Source organism: Ceratotherium simum, chromosome 9 (genome assembly GCF_057802395.1).
Source record: "Ceratotherium simum simum isolate JZ-2026a chromosome 9, ASM5780239v1, whole genome shotgun sequence".
Taxonomy (NCBI): Eukaryota; Metazoa; Chordata; class Mammalia; order Perissodactyla; family Rhinocerotidae; genus Ceratotherium; species Ceratotherium simum.
The window spans coordinates 46,697,834-46,722,507 of record NC_141908.1 but is presented as its reverse complement, the minus strand read 5'-3'; the positions used below and the strand labels follow the sequence as shown (position 1 = coordinate 46,722,507).

Genomic DNA, 24,674 nt, shown 5'->3' with positions numbered 1-24,674 from the left:
AAGTGAAAGTGAGGGTCATTTTCACGAGATTTATTTTCTTTTCCTTTTTCATTGATACATAAGAAAACACCGGAGAGAGAAGAATTTAAAATGGGACGTACTGAGGACCCTTTAGGTGATTGATATGATTTAAGACTAGTCAGATTCTAATTCCAGTGTTTTGGAATTACTGGGAGATTGCTTAGATATTTCATATTCTCACATTATAGAAAAGCAATAGATCGTATTGACTAAAAGCACAGTTTTGCAGTCAGATAAATACAGATTTCAATTCATTTTAGCCACTTAATAGATGTGTGATATTTGCCAAGTCTTTAACCTCTCTAAACTTCAGCTTCTTCATCTGTATATAATTGTAGTATCTGTCTCATAGGTTGTTGTGAGATTCAAATGAAATAAATGCTTATAAAGCACTTGGCAGTGCTTAGAATATACTAACCAACTAGAAAAATGTTAATAGCTAATTATAGGGAATACAGAAAGACAAATACAAGAAGGCACAGGATACTCCATCAACATAACATTCTTAAGTCTGTGACTATATCCCCTTTCAGGGATAATTAAAATAATAATGACAATGATAATAATAATAATAGTATATAATATTTATTGAGTGTCAACTATGTGCCAGACATATGATAAGCATCTTCATGAATTCTCAAATTTAATCCTAATTGAGGAGTTCCAGTTGCAGATTTTGATCTATATTTATTGGTTATCTGATTTCTCAACAGCCAGAGAACCCATTTTTCACCACTTTATTGTTCTGGAGGCTCAATGCTGAAACAATATTATTCCATCAGTTACACAGTTTGTGGGTGAAAATTTCCTATGAATTGTCAGTTACTGGCAAAAGCTTAGGAAGAGAATCAGATATATACAGCTGTAGGAATACAAATATTTTCAAAAATATTTGTCCATCTAAACTTACATCCTTATGGTTTATCTAATTAAATAAAACATAATTAACAATCTACTATATGATATGCCTTGTACTAAGCATTGGAGATTAAAAAAGATTTAATAAATACAAATATAGTATCTATCTTCATGAAGCTAATGGTCTAATGGAGAGGTAGACTATAAAATTTTCATAAACACAAAATTATAACTCTATGATCACCAAGCATTATGTATTTCCTGATGTTATGAAATAGGAAACACAAAAGACCACGTACAATATATTCTTGCCAAAATCTAAGCTAAGTCTAATAATACTCTAGCTCTAGCCATCTTTTTTCAGAGACTAATGTATAGGAGAGAGACAACACATTAAATTAAACTAAAAATACACAATATGCCATATCAAGAATGTAGAAAATTCTACAGTATAAGAGACCCAATATCTTCAACAAATAAATCACATAGGAAAAAGAAATTCAAAATTACTAGATGATCAATAGATTTGAGAACTAAATACAACGTGGATTTTTTTATATTTTGATCAGAACAAGTCAACTGTAATAGGATGTTTTTAATCAGTGAAAGAAAATTGACATGGTCTGGATATTGAATAATATGAAGTAATTACTAATTTTGCTGATTGTGATCATGGTGTTGTGATTGTTTTTTTAAAAGCTTATTGTGATACTTATATGACGTCTGAAATTTGATTTAATATATTTCAGGAAAAAAAGTAGGGTGAGTAATGCATGTGAAACGAAGAGTATAATGTTAGTAATTGTTGAAGCTAGATATTGGGTACCTGGTGGTTGTATTATTCTCTACTAAAAAAAAATTAAATGAAACTGTGGCAAATGCTGTAAAAGAGAGAAACCTGCTGCTCTGAGAGCCTGTAATAAAGGATTTCTCTGAGTCAGGAAAGGTTTTTATGAGGAAATGACATTTGAGCTGATATCTGAAGAATGAGTCCATGCTATATAGGGAGAAGGAACAGAGTGAGTCAGAGGATTAAAAAGGGCAGTGTGGCTGCAGTAGAGACAGCAAGTCTGAGTCCAAGATGAATACTTCCGATATTCATTGCTAAATGCTAGAAATATGACTGGGTTCTTCCTTATTCATACCTCTTCTCCAAGGAAAATTTAAACCTGTCCTGAGAAAAAGAATCCCCGCCCCTTTTTCCAGTCTAATTTTACAATTGGATTGTCTAAAGTTCAGGCATATGCCCTTATTAGCTCTTAAACTTCCAAAAAGGAAAGTTATTGAGTTATGATCCACTCAATTTGCATTGTAAAATAGCTATATTCTTAGTAGTTGGACAACTTGTGGGAATGCATTCAATATTTTTGAGAAGCTCAATCAAGATAAATACATTACTACACTGATATGTGGTTCATTTAATTTATATTCTAAAATATATCCGTAATTCAAGCCATATTAGCAGAGAATTGAGCATTGACTATATCAACAATAACATTATTTCTTTACCTCTCCACCCCCCTCACATCCCACACACAGACAATTATCTTTACTGTATTGCTCTTCGGTGTGATTTCATCAAACATTGTCATTATCAGAAACAGCACTATAAGAAGTAATTCTCCTATATTAAGAATATAGTGGAGGATACTATTCACTATATCACAAAGTATCATCTTTATAAAGATACACCTAGGAAATCCCTGTCAGATCTTAATAACAGAAAAATTGTATTTCTGTTGGTTTTTAACTCATGGAAATTTGGAATTGTGTAAATTATAACATACTTTATGTAACCTTACAGATCAGCTAAAAAATACTTTCTGTAATAAACATGGTTTAAATAAATAAATTAACCTCACATCCTGAGTTTTTAGCTTCCTTTTTCAATTGAAAAAAAGTGAGGGAATGGAGGTCTGTAGACCTGCAGAATCTGTCATTTTCCTAATGGAACTCAGTGTGTAGTATAGTTGGTTTTCACCTCCTCTAGCCTCTGTATTTGTGAAATTAGTGGGGATTTGACTGATACTGAATGAGATGAATATGATTCCCTTAATATCAATTGTGCCATTTCAGATAGACTGCAGCAGAACTTACCACCCAGAGTGTGCTGGGTAGGGGTTATCAGTGAGCCTCAACCACCAATTCTCTCAGTGTTAGGGCAGGAGCAGCCCCCTGCCAGTTAACTCTACTCAAGAGCAGCCTCACCTATTGAAATTTACTTACTATAATTTCACCTATTTAGCCTCACCTACTTACCAAGTTAACAAATACACAAATATTATGATTCTTTGTGTGTTGCCAAATGTAAAAACTGTTAGAAAATCTATGTTGTAATATCATCAACCCATTGTCAGTTTCTTAGACTGTAAATTTAAATACGTATTTTACACATGGTCACTAGAAACATCTGGGGCTATACTTGTGATAATTATGAATGTATATAACTTTTAACATCTACATCAATGCCTAGGAGTTTTGAGGGTCTTTCCAATGTGAGGATTCCTTTTAACTCTGTGTAACCACATCAGCAAGATAGAGGGTGTCTTAAAACCATTACTCAAGAGACATGAGAGACGGAGTGAAGTGATTCTTTTATGGAATTATCATATATGTTCTAACCAAAGCAACCCTTTTAAATCCATTCTGTTAGTAGATATTCTTCAAAACTTATTTCATCATCACAAAACTAAATTATTTTGATTTTATGAAAATCAAAATAATTTACAAAATAGTTTACAAAGTTATAAAATTAAGATATCCTCAAGGAAAAAATTTAAGGTGTTAGAGAAATACTGTTATTATTCGGTAGCATGTTTGCCAACTGGATATTTTACAATAATCCTAAACTATACATTGAATTCTTTGTCAAATATGGGTCATTCCACTAATATTCTCAGCCTTTGCTCCTTTACAGTTGACCTCATAGTATAAAATTATTTTGCTGAGTTGCAAGTTATACACATTCATTTTCCAAACAATCCCAAATTAGTTTAATACTGCCTATAGTGTAAAGAGTAGCAAATGATGGAACCCAGAAAGGCTCCTGGAGGTAAGAATCAGCATTTTTAAGAAGGTTATAAACGTTCTTATAGTTACAGTCTTGGATCTACAAAGGGAAGAAGCCAGTATTAGACTCATCAAATTTATTTCTAGACCAAGACCATACAAATAGAAATGAAGAAAAGATCACCACCTTCTATGATCACTTCTTTGGATATGTTGGATGATGCTACTATCAGACATAAAGAAGGTACAGTAAAAAATATTTAGGCACTGTGGAAGGTACTATTCATAAGATTCACTTTTAAAGAAATTGTACAATTTCTTCAGAATTTTAGATGATATTAACTAAAATTTAAGGAATAACATGAGAATATTAAGATGAACAATGCATAAAAATTCCATAAGCATAGTGTTTTGAACATTGGAAAGGGTCATCAAAGAGTGCCAAGGAATTTTCTTTAATGTTGAAAATGATGTAGAAGTGTTAACATGACTAAAAATAGAGGTTGGCATACATATAACATTAACATATTAATTCTCTATTTGTCTCTGCTTTTTTACATCTAACCAGTAACTCATTATATGGGCAATGTTGAAAGGCATTATCTTATAAAGCTTGTAGATCTAGAAATTATAAATCATAATACTCTCAACTATTCCATATTTATTTTCTTGAGGGATACTCCTATATTTTGCTTCTAATACACAGTTTGTCTAGTTTTCATTTGTCTAACTCAGCAAGCATGAAAAAAATAGAGGAAATTTACTTTGCTCTGTTTTTTATTAGTATGAAATATTTCTATTTGCTAGTTCCAAATCAGAAGTCTGGTTTCAAACCTCTCTTTGCATGCAAAGCTCAAAATTTTCTATTAGTTAGAACTTAAAAAACCAATTTTGTAATGTTTAACTTTTCTGTTCTTTCAGAACTTAAAAAATCCAGGAAGAGATGCTTATTGTGTTGGTATAAATTTGCTAAAGCTTTTTTGATCTGGAATTGTTCTCCCTGTTGGTTAAAATTGAAAGAGTTTGTCCATATGATTATAATGAACCCATTTACTGATCTTATTCTTACCATATGCATAATTCTAAACATGTATTTTTTGGCCTTGGAACATTATCCAATGAGTGAAGAAACCATCAGTATTCTCAGCATTGGAAATTTGGTAAGGCTATCATTGTACGTTATTTTTATTTGCAATTTCAACTTTTCTTTAGTCATCACTATCTCCATTATTTTATTTTATAACTCCAATATGTTTCAAATGCATTATATGAGTATTGAATGAAGTATTGTGTCCCTGTGTCTCTGCCCCACTGCCCCAGGCCCTGCTTTGTAAATGTTCTTACCACTGAATAGGTTTATAGCTAGAGTATAAAATTCTGCTATTTAAATTTGGGATTCCTAGCCAGCTTCTTGGCAGTCCGGTTAAGTGGAAATTATTTATTTCCTCTCCCTTCCCAAATATACCCTCTCTGAGTACCATAGCCCCTAGATCAGAGTAGGGCAGAGGTGAAATAACAGACATAAGTTCTTCACTGATACCTGAATTCTGAATCCCGACTACAACTGCCCCTCACCCTGTCTCTCTAACCACCTGTCTTTGCCTTACATTGGAGCTTATCATTTTGGCAAGGTATTTCTGAGATTCACCTATCCTTTTTTCACATACAATGCAAAAGAAAAAACAGATTTCTGTGAGTTTATAAACAAGTTATGTTCAAGCAAATGTATATTGTTTAACTTGATTTGCTTTTATTGCTGTTGTTGTTTAGTTGCTTGGTACTAATATAAGGAGCCAAACTGCTACCAGTTTTGAATTACGCATTTACTTGATACCAAAACAGTAATTTAGTTATTTCTGCTAGTTTTGTAGTTTTCAAAAGACAATTTTCATAGGTTTACTTTGCTTTTTTCTCTGGATCATATATGTACTTTAAAAAAAAAGTTTTTTTATAGTTTAAAAAATTAAATATTAATTACTAATATTAATATATTAAATATGTAATCCAGATCCCAAAAAGGACTTCAAAATGAAGAGATTTCACCCTCAAATATTCTTTTATTTTCTTCCAGCATAGCTTTTATTAAAATAATTGAGGATTCTGTATATAGAGTTTGACATTAGATTGTTATATAACATGTAAGAGTCTGTCCTTGTACTACAGACTCCAGAACTAATCAGACCTTGTCGGAGGAACTGTGAAGAATGTGGCACTCTCTGTGTATGAGGGTTCTGAGAGAGCTTTTGGAATCATATTCTCATCCATGTGTTTTTTTTATTTAGGTTTTTATTGGAATTTTCACAGCAGAAATGATTTTTAAAATTATTGCCATGCATCCATATGGGTATTTCCAAGTAGGATGGAACATTTATGATAGCCTAATTGTGTTTCATGGTTTAGCAGAACTTTATCTAATGAATATTCATGGAATGGCTCTTTTTCGATCACTCAGGGTGGTAAGTAGAATCGAAGACCTAAATCTTATTTGATGAAAATTTATCTCAGTTTCCTCAGACATAAAATGGGAGGAATAGTAATACCTATCCCTTTGGGATATTGGGAGTATTAAATGAATTAATTCATATAGAGAGAGCTGAGAAAGTGCCCCCAGGAAAGAGTAGGCAGTCATCAGTGCTGTTCTTTGACCATGCATTGAAGGAAATAGCCGCATATGCAGCAAATTTGAGATATAGTTCTAGGAAGCATGGCCATGGTTACTGGGTCAGTTTTGAGAGGCAGGATAATGAAGAGACCCTGCCTCTGAATGCCAATGTGTGACTGAGGAACTGGAATCAGGTGAGTATTTCTAAATGTAGAGTAGAAAACTTTATAAAGGGACAGTCAGGCCATCAGAATATTATTATGAATATTATTAAGTCAGAATCAGTACATGTCTGCAATGTAGGGTGGTGATAAACATCAGAAAACTAGGCAAAGAAATAATGTTATTAGAGTGGTATTTATGGAAACATTAAATATTTGATAAATAATATATTGTCACATTCTGGTAACAAGTTGAAGGAATGTAGCAGGAATCAAGAACAGTTCAATAGATTTGATCTTATGTAAATAATCCTTCAGAACCCTGCCTTAAATCTTCATCCATAAACTTTTTTAATGAATAAGAGAAATATATACAAGATGTAGTTATCAAATTTATGGATGAAACAAGACTGGGAAATATGGAAAGTGTGATAAAAGATAGTATAAAAGATAAAATATCTGAAAGGCTAGTAATGATCTGAATCTAAGATGATTAAGTTTTACATGGATAAATGTAAAGTCCTATTCTTGAGTTCAGAAAGCTTGTTTTTTAATATATTAGAAAAAGTTGAGAAAGGTATAGCACATATAAAAATGATATGTGGGTTTTAGATGACTAAGTTCACTGAGATATGGTGGCCAAAAATGTTAAGGTAATCTTGTGCTATATCAATAGAAATAACAAATCCAGTGAAAAGAAGAGGAGCATTCAGACTAAATCTAGAATGTGGTGTTTGGTCTTTTATAAGTTACTTTAAAAGGGAAATACACAATGACCCTTCCACGGAATTCAGTGGAAACTGACAGACATTTTCAATATCATCTATGTGTCAGAATGTGGGAAAGTATCCAATGTATTTTGAAAAGCAAAACAAAGAATGGATAGTTGCCCTACCAGATATTAAAACATAAAACTAGAGTAATTATAATAGCATACTATTGAATGGGAATTGACAGATCAATAGAAGAGGATATGTATGGATTTAGTGTAAAAAACTACAGAATATGTATGATGTACTAAGAATTTTTTGTACATATAATGAATTTTCAGTTGTTAGTATAATAATGCTCAAAACTGAATATTACATTAGAGACTATATATGTGTATGTGTATAATGCTGATAAAAATTTTAAATGTACATCATAATGAATAGTGACCAGGTTTTTTGTTGTTTTTTCTTATTCTTGTTTTTTACATTGCTCTATGAGTTGCGAATTTTCAAGTTGGGGAAATTCTGGACAACATTTAACATGCTGATGCTGACTCTTGGTAACTCATTGGTGGCCCTGAAAGACTTGGTCCTGCTGTTGGTCACATTCATGTTCTTTTCCGCTGTGGTCGGCCTGAAGCTGTTTGGTTTGAGTTACAAAGAATGTGTCTGCAACATAGACAAAGACTGTCAACTCCCACACTGGCATATGCATGACTTCTTCCACTCCTACCTGAATGTGTTCCGGATTCTCTGTGGAGAGTGGATAGAGACTTTATGGGATTGTTTTAAGGTAGCAGGCCAATTCAGTTGTATTCCTTTTTACATGATGGTCATTTTAATTGGAAACTTATTGGTAAGTAATCCGTGCTTTTAAATTTTCTTTCAAAAATTGGTGTAATATAGTCTGGTATTTTCCCGATGTGGATTTATGGGATTCAGTAGTCTCTAACTGTGCTGTCCAATATGGTGGCCTCTAGCCACATGTGGCTATTGATCAGTTGAAATATGAGGGATCCAATTTGAGATGTGCTATAAGTGTAAAATACCCGCTGGATTTGAAGTCTTACCCAAAGAAAGAATGTAAATTATTTCATTAATAATTTTATATTGAACGCATTTTAAAGTGATAGTATTTTTGATACATTTAGTTAAATAAAATATATTAGTAAAATTAACTTCACCTGTTTTTGTTTATGCTTTTAATGTGGCTACTGGAAAATTGCATATGTGACATGCATCATATTTCTTTGGATAGCACTGGTTTATAACCTTGCTACTCAGGCTAGCGTTGGCATCATATGGGAGATAGTTATCAACACAGACTCTCAGACTCCATCCCAGACCTATGGAAGCAGAATCTACATTTTAACAATATCCCCAGGTGATTTGTATGCACATTAAATTTTAAGAAGCACTTAAATATAATACTGGTTGTCAAACTTGGCTGCACATTGGAATTGCCTGGGGGATTAATAAAAATATATTAATGTCTTGGATCTATTCCCAGAAATTCTGATTTTATTGGTATATGGACATAGTCTGGTCATCAGGATATTTTAAAAATCTTCATTTGATTAAACTGTGCAGCAAAGTTTGAAAACCACTGGTCTATAAAACTATTATGCATTAACTAAGAGGGAAAGCTTTCACTCTTAAATTTCCAATAATCGAAGCGGCGTTACATGAGTAAAAAGCTTTTACAATGAGTAAAAAGCTTTCACTTCTTCTAAGAAAAAAGAATTGCTTATAAAAGAAAACTGTTCTTACAGGAAAAAAAGAGACTCAATAGTTGCTTTTTACTCGTAAGTCATAGGCATCAAGCACATTTCCCAAAAGACTGAAAAAAAAAAAATCACAGGTTAGGCTCCATTGTATCAGTGCCCTTCCTCATTGCTTCTATTTGCCGGGGGCATACCCCTCTCCTACACTTATCACATTGGTATTGTGTTTAATTGTTGATGTACTTGTCTATCTTCCTGTTAAACTGTAAGCTCCATGAAGGAAAGGATCATGCCTCTTCTCTATATCATCAAAGCCTAGAACAGTGCCCAACGTGTAAAAATACTTCAATATCCTCTGCCTTTGTGGCTGTTAGCATGCTTTCAGCTCCCAGTGACATAAAACACTGTTCTAACTGGCTGACACAAAAAAGAGCATATGTGTCAGCATACATAACTCAAAATATCAGAGGTCTCACTTCAGTGTGGTGTGACAAAGATATTCAAGCAGGATCATTAGAGACAAGTCTTTATATGTCTCAGATCTGTGTGCCCCTTGCTGGCAGGTAGCCTCTGTTTTACCAAGATGGCTGCTGCAGTCTAAAGCTTCACGTTTTCATATCATATCAAATTGAACAGAAGAGATAATTCCTATTTCTTTCTTAGAGGCCACAGCAAATTTCTCCTATTATTGCATTGGCTCTGAGTCATGTGTCCATTTCTGAAGCAATCTCTATTGCCCAGGGTGTGGAATTACATTTATTACTTATTGCCCAGGGTGTGGAATATGTTAACATATATTATTATGCTAAGCCACTCAGAGCCCTCCTCTGGAGCTGGAGATGGCATCAATCCAAACCTGTATCATATGACTAATAATGGGATAAGGGCAATTTCCCAAATGAAATGTGAGTTTCTATTCCCAAAAGGAAGCGCCATAGCTGATGGCTGTTGAGGTAAACAACACACACAAACAAACACACACACAGACACACACACATACACATAGTTCAAAAGCAAAGAAAGAGACATGCTGAGGCAATTATATAATAGCATTTCTTTGTCTTTGTTTTTGAACTCCACTCTGTTTCTCATTTTTCTTATTCCTAATGATCAGAAACTTCAAGTCAGTTAGCAAAGAGATTTCAGGATAAAGTGGAGTTACATGAACCTCCATTTCCAATTGATTGGCCGTCATATTGCTTGGCTCACTAAATCTTTTAAGCTTAAGTCGCCTCAACAGTGATCCAGCCGTGGGGCATCATGATAATAACACTAGAGTAAGTACAAGAGAAAAAATGCAAGGAGAGAATTTGTAAGGTTGTAGATCTTTTCTCCCTCATACTTCCAACTCATTACATTACAGCATTGTAATTTCACATCAAAACTATAGCATTGGTGTAAAAGGAAGGTATTCTACATTTTTTAATTTAATTTTATCTTATTCATCCAATAAAATTGCAATTAACAGCCTTAAGTGGAAACCTTAAAAAAATCATCATGTACAAAAGCAAGTATCTGAAGTGGCTTTTAAAAAGTTCTATGCCTTGCTGAGTTGTAAGAAACATAGAGCTCAGATTCAAGCAAACATAGGTGCAAATTCCAGTTCTATTATTTACTAATTAAGTGACTTTGTGCATATTACACAGCATCTTTAAACCTGACAATATCTAAGAGGAGAATGAACATAATACGTGCCTTATAGGGTTATTGTAATTTAAATAAAATTAAGTAGCACTCCATAAATATTCATAAATGTTTGTTTTACTTCTTTTAAACTCCGTAAAATTATAACTCCCACATCTACAGAATTTTGTTAATTATGTAACATTATTAAGAAGTTTCAGTTAGGCAAAACCTCCAGGTGTTTTATCTGAAGTTTAAGTGGTTACCACCAGGTGAACTGTGGTATCTGGTTATGGTTACATAAACCAAACAATGAGGGATAGAAACGTGAAAAGAAAACTTAATATAAAATCTACTTGCTTTTTAAAAATTAAAAATTTTATCATAAATATGTATGTTATTCCATATATACTTATATATTCCCAAATTAAATGTATGTTAAGATATAATTAGAACAATCCTAAAATAGAAGAACTTTAATATATGTTAAATTCCTTGATTACTAATGAGAAAAATAATTACTTAGGTAAATCTTGAATTTTCTTTCTCTTCCATACTACTTTATTTTGACGAGTAGCTCAGTTCTCACCCAATAGGTAGACATCTTTGAGGTAAGGGAGAGCAAATTTCAGGGGAGACATTTAAATGTTTTCTTTTATATACGTTATATGACTTTTTATCTCTTAACACAAAAGCAATAAATATGTGTTTTGAATCTCATTACAACACTGTGACTGCAAGAAAGTTGCTCTAAGTTTATACAATATAATCTTTGTGTTTCCCCTTTCTTCTTCATTAATGCTCAAATTAGAAGAGGTAATCAATCCTCTATAGCTTTGGTCATTTTCGCGTCCTGTTTTCCCTTTCTAATCCTTTAGGAGACTAGGCTATTCAGAGCACACTTGAACAAAGCAGTAGCATTTTACAGTATTACAGAATTCTTTATGTCACAGTTCCAGAGAATTTTGAACTTCATTTCAGCCTTCTAACATTCTTACTAATACCATATAACGTTCATACTATATATTCTTCCTCTATGTGTATGTATGCATGTATATGTGTGTGAGTGTGTGTGTGTACATATATGTAAGATATAAGAAATCTTAGATTGTAAGCTCTTAACAATACAGTTGTTGTATCATAATCTTTCGTTGTCCAAATCCTCGCACAAAATCTATTCTTTCCTTCATTCTACAATTAATTAATTTTTTCAATAATATTTATTTATCACCTACTTTGTGCCTAGCGCTGTGCTAGTTGTCTAGGTAAGAGAAAACGTGGTTCCTATTCATATGAAGCTTACAATCATGAAATTCTTACCTAACACCCTTTCTAATTTCTCACTGTGCCTCATACTTAACCAAACAAAGGAGGGAAAAGAAATAACCAACTACCTTAAATTATATTTGGTCTTGCCCTTTTGCATCCTAAACTCATTGTTCTTTAAGAATGGTAGAGGTGCTAATAGCATAGTTCCTACAAGGGCCAAGGATCCCCCACCCAGATTATCTATAAGTAAACCTTATTGTCAAAATGAGACACTAGTGGGAGAACAATCAAACTAATCTCTGGGGGTATTGGCATCTGATCATTGTCTTTTCAGTTTTTATTTTTTATCCTTTGAGATTATCATTGTAGGTTATAGAAAATATATGTCAGTTGTTCAGATGATCTCATTTCTAAGAAATTTCCAGTGTTGAGCCATCTTGAACACTGCATTTTATTACTACACCCAAAATACGGTTATGATTAAGATTATCTATTTGATGACTTCATTATCTGCAACAATATTTTTCCATATGAGTGAGTCTTGTTTGAGCTTTCTCTATTCCTAAGAGATATAAAGATCTAGGTATAAAGAAGTAAAAATAATCCATTAGAACTGAACATTATTTAGTGGGCACTTCATATTGTTTTATGTGTGCATGTGCATGAGAAAGACAGTAACTATCAGAGAGTTTGAGAACTTCATTTCTTCACATAGACCTGAAATTCTGACAAATTTTAACAAATGTTTGGAGATCTTCACATACTTAATTATTTTATTTTATGTACACATAAATTGTCAGTATAATTATTTTTAAGAGTAGATCTTAATATGTGAAGAAATCAGAAACATAGGCAGGAAACTGTTAGTTACGTAAGTTATATACATATATATTCTTAAACACAATGTATGCCATTTGAACTTTTCCTTTTAAAAATGATATGTAAAGCATAAAGTAAATTAAATCTTCAAAATCTCAAATATCTGAAGAGAGGGGAAAAAACTGCCAGAATAGGCAAAATGCTCAAATTACTATTTTAAGTCTAAGAGAGTAATCAATATGAATCTCCTACACTAGAATCCAAAGTTATAATCTTTACCCTATAACTACAAACAAGATAAAAATCTGATTCTCTGAAACTGAACATGCCTTGATCATATTTCTCAGTGACAGTAAAGGTCAAAATATACACTATCTTTGAGTTAAAAATAACTTGCAGATATTAGGACTGATTCTTCCATCACTCATCTCTTTCTTAGGTGACCAAATTTATTATCACAGAGTGTCAATTAACTTGCCCAAACTCTGTATTTACATGTCACAAAGAAAATTAGATGTAAGCTTCAGAACCAGGGATAGCTGTCTCCCCATGAGATTCCTCATGTGTTTGCAGAACCCATGAAGATGTCAATCATTACATGGGATGATTCCTGGGATAGGGCTGTAGTGAAGTCAGCCACCTGGAGTAACAATTCATTTTCTCACCTTGGGGTAGATGGCCTGGCTCAGTGAAAGAAAACAAGCTTTGGAACAAGAAAGACTTGAGTTCAACCTGTGTGACCTTTAATATTTGGCATCTGTAAGCCTTGCCTTTTTCATCTGTAAAAGAGAAACAAATAATATTTCATATAATGTTGTGACCTTAACATGAGTTCTGGCTATACAAACCCTAGCACAGCACCTGACCCATTGTAGATGAGTAAGAACTGAATAGCCTAAATAGCATTGTAGTTCATATGCTGTTTTCAAATCTCGGGGCAGCATTTTTAAAGGATTTTTTATTGTTTAAAAGGAAACAAAAAAATGAAATACATTTAACCTCATTTACATCCTCATTTAGATACTTTACCTCTTTCTGGCATTGGTGAGCTCATTTAGTTCATACAAGACTGCAACAACTGAAGAGAACGATGAAGCAAAAAATCTCCAGCATGCAGTGGCAAGGATTAAGAAAGGAATAAACTATGTGCTTTCTAGAATATTATGCCAAAAACAAAATGTTCTAAAGGAGACAATGGACAATGTAAATGATATATATGTTAAAGAGAATATTTCTGACCATACTCTTTCTGAATTGAGCAACACCCAAGATTTCCTCAAGGAGAAGGAAAAAAGCAGTGGCACAGAGAAAAACACAATGACCGAAAATGAGAATCAATCACTTATCCCCAGTCCCAGTGCCTCAGAAACTGTACCAATTGCTTCAGGAGAATCTGATATAGAAAATCTGGATAATAAGGAGGTTCAGAGCAAGTCAGGTGATGGAAGCAGCAAAGAGGTAAGATGTTTCAATATCCTGATTGCTTATTGTGGTTGTATGGTATTGTTGATAAGAAAGTGAATCAGCGCTGAAGTTCCAGGTTAGATTACTTACTCATTCAGTCCCAACTATAGCACTCCTTGCTCCTGATTTTATGCTCCTGATCAAGTGACTTAAACTTTCTAAGCTTCAATTTCCTCATCTGTAAATAAAATTGTATCTACTTCTTAAGGAGGATAGAAGTATTAAAAAAAAAAAGTTTAATAGTGTGTTGAAAAATCCCCAGTATGAACACTTAGTAAACATTAGATAATATAATTATAGGATTTTATAAATTAATAAGCAGGCAGTGTGGGGTGATGAAAAGCATACTGAAGAAACCTAAGATTTCAAAAGCAATGTATATTATGGGAGAAATCACTAAACTCTTCTGGGCTTTATCATCGTTAAAATGTGAGATTGGACTGTAATAGTGCTAAGATACATACTTACTTGCTAAAATTCTAAGATTCTTGTCAGTTCAGTTTCTGAAACATATATTATAGCATATATAATTAAGTTGGACTAAAAGAATAAAGACAAACCACTAGTTTGAATTGTGAATAGTTTGTAGCTTTATAAATTCCTGGACAGAAAAAAAAGGGACACATTCAAAGAAGGGTAGATATTGCTGTTCACTTAGCTTCTAAAATGTATACCCTACTGGATACAGTCTTCTTGTCTTCATTTGCAAGCAGCATAATGTCTTATTAGAAGGCGTAATTTAATAGAAGGCTGCATCTACAGAGATCACATCTGCACCGTGGGCTTCTTGCATTGGCCCTCACTAGGGAATCATCTCAGATCACTCACAGGCACTGGGGAGGGGCAGAGAATGTCTCTTTCTAAGTCCCCAAAGTCTCTGGCACCATCTTGTCTCCCAGATCTCTTTCTTCTTGGCAGCTGCTCTCTCCAGTAACTATAGCCCTTATTTCATCAGAAATAAAGAAAATATAAGTGGAATTTCAATAATAAAAATGATTTGTTTATTTAAAAGTAATACCCTGCTGGATATATATTTTTTTAATTGAGCACCATAGTGTCTTACTGACAATTGACCATGTAAGGTCTAAAGCAAACAGAGCTTCCTAATTATATTTCCTTGACACTTGTTGTGCATAAGACCAAGAGGTATGACAAAATATTTATAATTTCCTTTTTTATATACTCTACTTTCTCTAGATCTTTCCTTAATTTTTAAGAAATAAGACTGATTTTTTTCCAAATGTTTAGCACACTTGTCTTAATTTTTTAAATTAGAAAATAATTTTATATGCTATTAACTTTAGGATCTTGTTCACTTTAAAGGCTAACATGTTGCATATTCATTTTTAAATAAGGCAAAATAAAGCATTACGAGAAAATCATTTCAAAAAACAGCCATGCATGTCACTTGCAGTATTACCACATGTACAATGTCATGACTACCTTATCCTAGCCAGTCTTGAACATCAATCAAGAGCAGAGTGGGAAAGAATGTCAATCCCTGCAACTAGCCTCTTTCCATAGGGCAGGTGTCACTTTCCCAATTCTATTCTTGACCCTATTCCTTGTGCCATTCCTTCGTTTCCCTTCGGGATAACCTCACACCAATCCTGTCCTATGACGACATACACAAGGATGTTTGGACTGGATTTTAAGATAAAAACTAAGTGCAATCTTGTCTGCCCATCTTTAGCATCAAGGGGTGATCTATTCTGGTGCTACTCATCTAAGTGAAATAACATATATGGGAACCTTGGAAATAACTTCAAGAAAGTGTTGAAACTCAAATCCTTTTGGAAAATGGAGCTAGCCTATACATCTTTTATGAGAACAGTGTAATTAACTAAATGTTACTTTTAATCTAAAAATTATATTAGCTTAAATTATTTTTTTAAAAACAATTTCTTAAAAACCAACTCAAAGATATGTATGCATCTTAATATCAGTCATGAAATTGACCTAAAGTCTTTTAAACCGGATAGTAGTCTGTCTGTAGACAATTTTTCTTATTTCTAAAAATGAAATAAACTTTAACTTCAGTGAGTAAATGAAACTTTAATCACCACATTTTTGGTGGGACTTTACTTTTCAGAAGGTGAAGCAATCTAGCTCATCTGAATGCAGTACAGTAGATATTGCTCTCTCTGAAGAAGAAGAAATGGTCTATGAATGTGAAAAACCAAAGCATCTTAAAAACGGTAAGAAAATAAGAAGGTCCTTTGATCATTATATTGAAATTAGACTAAATTTCTCTTAACCTAAATAATACTATTGGATATACTTTTAATTTTAGAGAGTTTATTAATTTGGCTAAGGAATACACACACACAAATGTGTGTGAACACACACGTGCACACGTGCCTGTGTGAATCCCGATAGAAACTTACAACAAATATCAAGAAAAAAGTCAAGATTTGGAAAAGAGGAAAAGGGCTTATTTCCCAGTGAGTTGAATGCGGTAGTTAAGGACATTGGCTCTGGAATCCCACAGCCTGAGTTCAAATCCAAGTCCATAATTTACTAGCTTTTACTTACCCTCTTTCTGACTCATTTCTTAATATGTAAAAAAATTTACCTCATGGGATTGGTAAAAAGGTAAATTAGTGTATATGTCTGTGTGCACGTGTGCGTGTGTGTGTGTTTTTAGGCCTCATAGAATAGAGTCAATATTTAAAACACTCACATGAAAACATCCTATAACTTTCATAGGAAAACAAATTATGTAATGGTCATATATTTTTATATTCCACATGAATATTAAGAAATGTATAAGGCTTCAGTCGATTGGCTGACTCATTAGATACGTAACATATACCTCTTGATGACATTCAATTCAGATTAGTTTCTAAGCAAGATTAACAAATGACTACAGGTTCTAAACATTTGAAACCGCTGGAAATCATCAAAATGGTAATTGTTAAATACTCAAATTCTTGTATTCAAAATGAGAATCTGCTCTCAGTAGCTTGAGTTTTAGGACTTGTATCATCTAAGACAAGAGCGGAAATATTTCCTATAGACGTATAAATTGACACGAGGTAAAATTCTAAAATGAAATGTGACTTTAAATTCCACCCACCTCCGTTTATTCATTTTCTCACCCGTTAATCACTCTTTTTTCAAGCCTCTGGTTTTCCTTATGTTAACACTCTTGACCAGAAGGTAGGGTTCAACCCCATGCACGTGTACCGTACCCACAAAGTACTCCATAATCCAGGTTAGCTTCTTAGCTAGTCTCAATCAAAATTTTCATTCTCCTGCCACCTAAGAACTGAAATCAATTTAGTTGATTTACCTGATATTATACCTCTTAACATTTCATAAATATTTATGTATGTAAATGGGAACACATTATGCCATGTGAATCTTCAGAGAATGAATTTTCAGGCATTTTACCAAACTGTAATATTCAGAAGATGTTATATGTGTGTGTATTTTTTTTGTAGGAGTAGAGGATAAATTCTATTTTTAGAGTCTGTCCTGCAGGGTTAGTGGATGTTCTAAGTCACCTCTGCCTTTCACAGTTTCTTTCCTCCTACTCTTACCAAACTCACAAACTATGGCAGCAGTCACTACAGCAAGGATAAAAATCAAATGTTTATAAGTGAGAGACCACCTATATTAGATTCTATAAATAAATAATTACAAAAGCATATGAGAGAAAGTTTGAGACGTTTACATTTTCATGAGTTTTCAAGATTTTTGTTCTTAATGGTTTCATTCTTGACAGGTTATGGACGAAGATCTTCACCTGGTCAAATCAGTAGAGAATCTAAGAAAGGAAAAATTTGGCAGAACATAAGGAAAACCTGCTGCAAGATAGTAGAAAACAGTTTTTTTAAATGTTTCATTGGCTTTGTCACTCTGCTCAGCACAGGTGCTCTGGTAAGAGAGAGTATGTGAAATTTTTACAGGAAAAAATGTATCTGAAGTGTGTTAATTCATAAAGTCACCATGCCAAATTAGTTTTCTCCAGAATACTTATTAAAACACCAAAGTTCATATTCTGTGATTCTACTTTTGGAAGATATACATTACAGTTTCTTAAGTCTGTATGCCTCGTTCACTATTAAATAAATAATACAATTTCAAAATATATGAATGACTAATGGGAAAAAAGAATGCTAATAGATACCTCTTCTTCTTATATGTGAAACAAAGTTTAATAGTATGCACATACAAAACTGTTGTATTGTGCTAGTACTTTGGTACCTATTCAATAAGGAAAGAGAAGTGTTGCATATACTTTTAAGGACCTTTGAACCATAAATATATTTACCCATTGACCCAACAATCTTAATTCTGGGAAATTATCCTACAAATATCTGAACGTTTATTAAATGAATTTAGAAGGCTGTTCACTGAAGAATTTTGTGTAATAGCAAAAGATTGAAAAGCAAAAATAATCCATAATAGGTAACTGTTTAAATACATGATGGTACAATCATCCAATGGGATACTGTGCAGCTATTTAAAAATTACAGAAGCTGTATGCATGCTGATATTGCAGGATATGGTAATAAGTGAAAAAAGGAAGATCTAGAATAAAATATATGGCATGCTACATTTTATGTAGGAAAGAAAGAAGAACAGATTGCATATTGTTTGCTTGTTTTTAATTGAAGAAGGTCAAAGAAGGATACATAAGAAATAGTTAATTGTGAGATGCACAGAACAGAGAAGATGGAACCATGGTTGGGAACCAGACTTTGCACTGCATATATTTTTTTAAGTAAACTTTATATTGACATTTAGCACACATACTGAAAACTGTACAAATGATAAGTATATCGCGTAAAAGATCTTCACAAAGTGAATGCACCAGTGTAACTGTCACTTGGCTTGAGAAATAGAACATTACCAGGACTCCAGAACCATACTCTGACCCCTCACAGTTACTTCCCCACTCCACGTGGGTAAACAGTAAGTGGACTTCAACTGCCATAGATTAGTTTTGCCTGTTTTTAAATTTTTTTAAATTGAAGTGGAGACTTTTGTCTGTCTCTTTATTTTTCATTATGTACCTATTCAATAAATAAATACATATAATACAGTCCTTTAAAATAACTTCAGATGATATTTATAATTTGCTTATATATAATTTTAGTCCATAATTGGCTCAAATAAAAGTCAGTAACTCGGGCCAGCCCTGATGGCCTAGTGGTTAAAGTTCAGCACGCTCTGCTTCAGCGGCCCAGGTTCAGTTCCCAGGCGTGGAACCACACCACTTGTCTGTCAGTAGCCACGCTGTGGCGGCAGATCTCATAGAAGAACTAGAAGGACTTAGAATATAGAACTATGTACTGGGGCTTTGGGGAGGCAAAAAAAAAAAAAGTCAGTAACTGTATTGTTATTTTATATTGATCTACTTTTATTTAACAGTAGGTTTACAAGAATCACACCATTCTTTACATAAGATTATTTTAATCCTTGTTTGCTTTTTGACCTTGAATGTACTTTGAGACAAGTCTGCCAGAGGTTATTTGTACTTCTTTCAGTGCTAAAATAAAAGCACCATGAAATTCCTTTGAATGACATTATCAGATTTTGTAGCTTCCACAGTAAGATTAAAGTTGGCCTATTAAAACTGAAAAGCTTTGGAGAAATGATTATAGTTTATTTTGTATTCTTGTATTTCCACTGGTTTGCCTGATTATTTCCACAGTGGAACAAGCTTTGTGACTTTTACTTGTAACAGAACTATGGATTTCTGAAGACATTTTTTTTTAATCTTTGCTCCTTTATTAGCACTTGGCATGTGTCTGTGAGTTGGCTGCATAGAATTAGAGATAAGAACCATGTCAGATTGACTAAAGGTTCGGTCTCTTACATTAAGTTTGGTTAACTGATTTGAGAGAGGCTTTTGGATCACTATTTAGAACAGTTATGAGGCCAAGTTCAGTCTTTATAAGAAGAAGTTCTGGGATTAATTAATGATGTCTGCTACAGGCATGGCATCAGAAAAATGTAGTTATGGATTATGTGACTAAATCCAAGCAAAGTAACCCAGCCCTTGAGACTACAATCTATAACTTTGCTCATCATCTGCTTACTAGAAATGGCATTTCATTCCCCTCTATCCCAAAAGATTTTTTAGAAATTATGTGTACACTAATCCTTAAACTTTTCACCCACAGGCTTTTGAAGATATATATATCGATCAGAGAAAGACTATTAAAATCTTATTAGAATATGCTGACATGATCTTCACCTACATCTTCATTCTGGAAATGCTTCTAAAGTGGATGGCGTATGGTTTTAAAGCCTATTTCAGTAGTGGCTGGTACAAGCTAGACTTCATGGTTGTTATTGTACGTATTTTAAAGAAAAATTTAAAAGGTTATTTGGTTTGCCCTTCCTTCTTTACTCTCACTCTTCCATTTACTTATATCTTCCTTTTTCCTCTCTCTATGCATTTTTATTCACCAACATCCCATATTTCTTCATTTGTAATGTTCAATATTTATCCTTGCTTTCTCATTCTAAAATTTTAAAAGTTCAACGCTTCATTCTGGATTATTCTATGTCACCTATGATCCAACTGCTAACAGAATAGGCTTATTGCACAATAAGTTGAAAATATCAGCATCCTAAAATATTTAGATTCTGTTGGCTTGACTTTTAAATCGTATATTTAAAATTAGACCACTTATCATAACCTTCACCAGCACCACACTGAGCCAAGCTACCAAAAAGTCTCATTTGGATCACTGCACTAGATTCCAAACTGAGGTCCCTGCCTCCACCACTGCACATCTTCACTCTCTTCTCCACATAGCAACCAGAGTTACTGTTGTAAAATAGAAATCAGCTCAAGTCACCTCTCTTCTTGAAACTCCCTGGTAAACACCCCATCTCACTCAGAGTAAAAGCTAGTCTTTGCAATCAAAGGCCTACCAGTTCTCTACATGATCCAGTCTTATCCCCTACTGCTCTCCCTTTCCCCCATCCTGGTCTATACACAAGCAATGGCTTCTTGAAACTCCTCAAACATACCAAGATTACTTCCATCTTAGTGCCTTTGCACTTATTCTTCCTTCCACCTGGAACTTTGCCTATACACAAGCAATGGCTTCTTGAAACTCCTCAAACATACCAAGATTACTTCCATCTTAGTGCCTTTGCACTTATTCTTCCTTCCACCTGGAACTTTGCCTGGCTCACCTCATTTATGTCTGCTTAAATGAAACCGTGGAAGTTAGGTCTTTCCGCACTACCCTATTCAAAACTGCAACCACTCCAGTACTCCCCTTGCCTTTCTCTGCTTTCCTCATCTCCATTGCCCCTATTAATGTTACATAATTTGTTGATTGATTTTGCCTATTGTCTGTCTTAAAAGATAAGCTCCATTAGGGCAGAATTTTTTCTTGGTTTGTTTCCCTTCTTATGCCCTGTGCCTAGAACAATCTCTGTCACATGGTAGGGCCTCAATAATTTTTGTTGAATGAACAAATGGCTCCCTATTCAATAAGCAATGATTGAAGTTTCTCAGTCTATAAATAATGACATACAATATTTGACCTCTGTCTTCTAAATTAATTCTTGCAAATTAATCTTCTACTCTGACTAAACCACGCTATACCTGCAGCCCACTTTCCTGTTTCCTGGCCATTGCTCGTATGTGTCCACATCCCTCCATGCTTACATAATTGATACCCTTCCCTCACAGCCCACTTCAAGACCATCTCTTTAGTATAGAATAAAGAGAATAAATTTTTTATTTATGTTGCCTTGAAAATATAGAAAATATGAAGATACAATAAAAGTTAATCATAACTCTACCACCATGCTCAATCTGCATTAACCTTTATTAACCTTGAATCATTTTTATGCATATATGTTTACTTTAAAAAAGAATCTTAGTAGCTTCCCATACATTTTCATAATTTGTACTTGGACTTAACAATATTAATATTCTCCTTGATGCCTCTCCTCTGAAATCCCACTATGTATATTGTCTTAACTATATTTATATATAGATGCATATATAATATATTCAAAATTTTGTTTTAATGAATACATTGTATACTATTACTATATTGCAAATAATCATGAAACTGATTCTTAATCTAATTTGGAATTAAAAATGGATATAAATATTAATCCTCCATCATAAAGACTGTTAAATATACAAATGTTTGCTTATTTCAATAACATATATTCCTATTACCAGAAAATATTTTTGTTTTATGTTTTTTTAAGTGATTTGAACACAAAATGATTTTCTTATACCTTTCTGTAAGTCATTGTTAAGATATATTGAAATATATATTAAATCTTTTGCGTAATTCTTGGTAGGCTTTGATTGTGCATCTTTTTTGTAATAAATGCAAAGTTCATTTTACAAACTGTTCTGAATAAAATTAAATCCTATCCACTCTTTTTTTTAATATGTCTAGGTGTTTTGTCTTAGCTTAATAGGCAAATCTCGGGAAGAACTAAAACCACTTATTTCCATTAAATTCCTTCGGGCACTCAGAGTTCTATCTCAGTTTGAACGAATGAAGGTAAGAGAAAAGTTTCTAAATGAATCTATGTGTTTTTATTTAGGATTACTAAATTTCCACAAATTAAAAGCTTTGTAGTCTTCTTATTTGTACCTTTAACAAAATTAATACAAAATCCTGTATTCTACTACATAAAAATATAGAAGAAAGATATATTAGCTATCTTAATGACATTTTAGGTCTTTGTTGCTTATAAGATATGAAAATCAATAAAGATAAGCAAAAATAACCTAATAGTTGAGAGAGGTAATATAGTTTCAAGAAGTAATACCATTTTAACCCACATGGATATGTATGAGTATTAATGAAATTATCTCAGTGTTAAAATATAACTGACAGAAAATGAAACTGATCAGTTAGCTAACTTTTAAAATTATAAGAACATTGTACACATTAAGTAGTCGTTTACTGAATGAAGTAAAAGTTTGAATTTTAAAATAAATTTACTTTTTTTTTAAAGTCATACATCACAAATTATGAATTCTTACACTCAGTCTCATGTTAAAGCCTCTTCTGAACAATGTGAGGGAAACTAATAGGTTGATCCACACAAAGTAACCATGTTCAATTTTTGGGGCCTATAACAGAAATCCCATACGACTCAATCTAACAAAAAGCAGAGTCTATGACCACCACAAATATTATAATTATGTGGATATGCAGCGATCAATTATCTGCAGAAATAGTCTAATTTTCTCTTTTACTTCATAATTATCCACTTATGTTTTCTTACATTTTTCATTTACACAGGTTATTTAACATTAACCTGCCTATTCGATTAATATTATGGAATATAACATATTCAATGTAGGTAGAATCCAATAAGAAATTTGTTTGTTTAAACTGTATTATTTTTACAATTTATACATGGTATGTTACATTTAAATGGCCATTCATTAAGAAACCATAACACTTAAATTCTTTCCACTGGGTTAAAAAATGGATACTTGTTTTTTTTTTGGGTGTGTGAGGAAGATCAGCCCTGAGCTAACATCCATGCTAATCCTCCTCTTTTTGCTGAGGAAGACCAGCTCTGAGTTAACATCTATTGCCAATCCTACTCCTTTTTTCTCCCCAAAGCCCCAGTAGATAGTTGTATGTCATAGTTGCACATCCTTCTAGTTGCTGTATGTGGGACACGGCCTCAGCATGGCCGGAGAAGTGGTGCGTTGGTGTGCGCCCGGATCCGAACCCCAGGCCGCCAGTAGCGGAGTGTGCACACTTAACCGCTAAGCCATGGGGCTGGCCCTGGATACTTGTTTTTATCTCAAAATTTGAGTGATTATTATAAATCCAAACAGAAATATAAGTAATTTAAAACATGTATCTTACCAAAAAACATATTTCAGAAATTTTAATAGTATCACCTTTATATCATATGTATGTATACATATATACATACATAAGTCCATGTATTAAGTACATTAATTATATTTTACTATATATGCAAGTACGTGATTGATAATAATACTTTTGTAATTCATATGAATCTGTGGTTGACTCATTATAACAGGATTCAGGCCTGATCAATCTATTCCCCAGATGCATTTGATTTGCTGGTGTTGGGGAAGAAGTATTTTGGTTATGTAGCAAAAACAGCAAAATTCCAGTCATCATACACCTAGAAGACAAAGGTCTAAAATATTACTTGTAATTTATATTATAATTAATGAAACATTTTTTTTTTTTTAATTTTTTGTTTATTGCAGTAACATTGGTTTATAACATTGTAAAAATTTCAGGTGTACATCATTGTACTTCTATTTCTGCATAGATTACATCATGTTCACCACCAAAATACTAATTACAACCCATCACCACACATATGTACCCAATTATCCCTTTCACCCTCCTCCCTCCCCCCTTCCCCTCTGGTAACCACCAATCCAATCTCTGTCCCTATGTGT

General features: G+C 33.2%; 1 protein-coding gene across 1 annotated transcript in view; it reads left to right on the top strand.

Annotated features, from left to right (window-relative positions):
• Positions 1 to 24,674, top strand: part of SCN7A (sodium voltage-gated channel alpha subunit 7) — a 77,976-nt gene that overhangs the window by 33,664 nt on the left and 19,638 nt on the right. Inside the window, exons 11-19 of the mRNA XM_004428232.3 lie at positions 4,036 to 4,132; positions 4,810 to 5,048; positions 6,171 to 6,344; positions 7,861 to 8,217; positions 13,817 to 14,254; positions 16,353 to 16,458; positions 17,991 to 18,145; positions 20,398 to 20,571; positions 22,660 to 22,767. Of these exons, the coding sequence (XP_004428289.2) occupies positions 4,036 to 4,132; positions 4,810 to 5,048; positions 6,171 to 6,344; positions 7,861 to 8,217; positions 13,817 to 14,254; positions 16,353 to 16,458; positions 17,991 to 18,145; positions 20,398 to 20,571; positions 22,660 to 22,767 (1,848 nt within the window). The remainder of the gene's footprint in view (positions 1 to 4,035; positions 4,133 to 4,809; positions 5,049 to 6,170; positions 6,345 to 7,860; positions 8,218 to 13,816; positions 14,255 to 16,352; positions 16,459 to 17,990; positions 18,146 to 20,397; positions 20,572 to 22,659; positions 22,768 to 24,674) is intronic.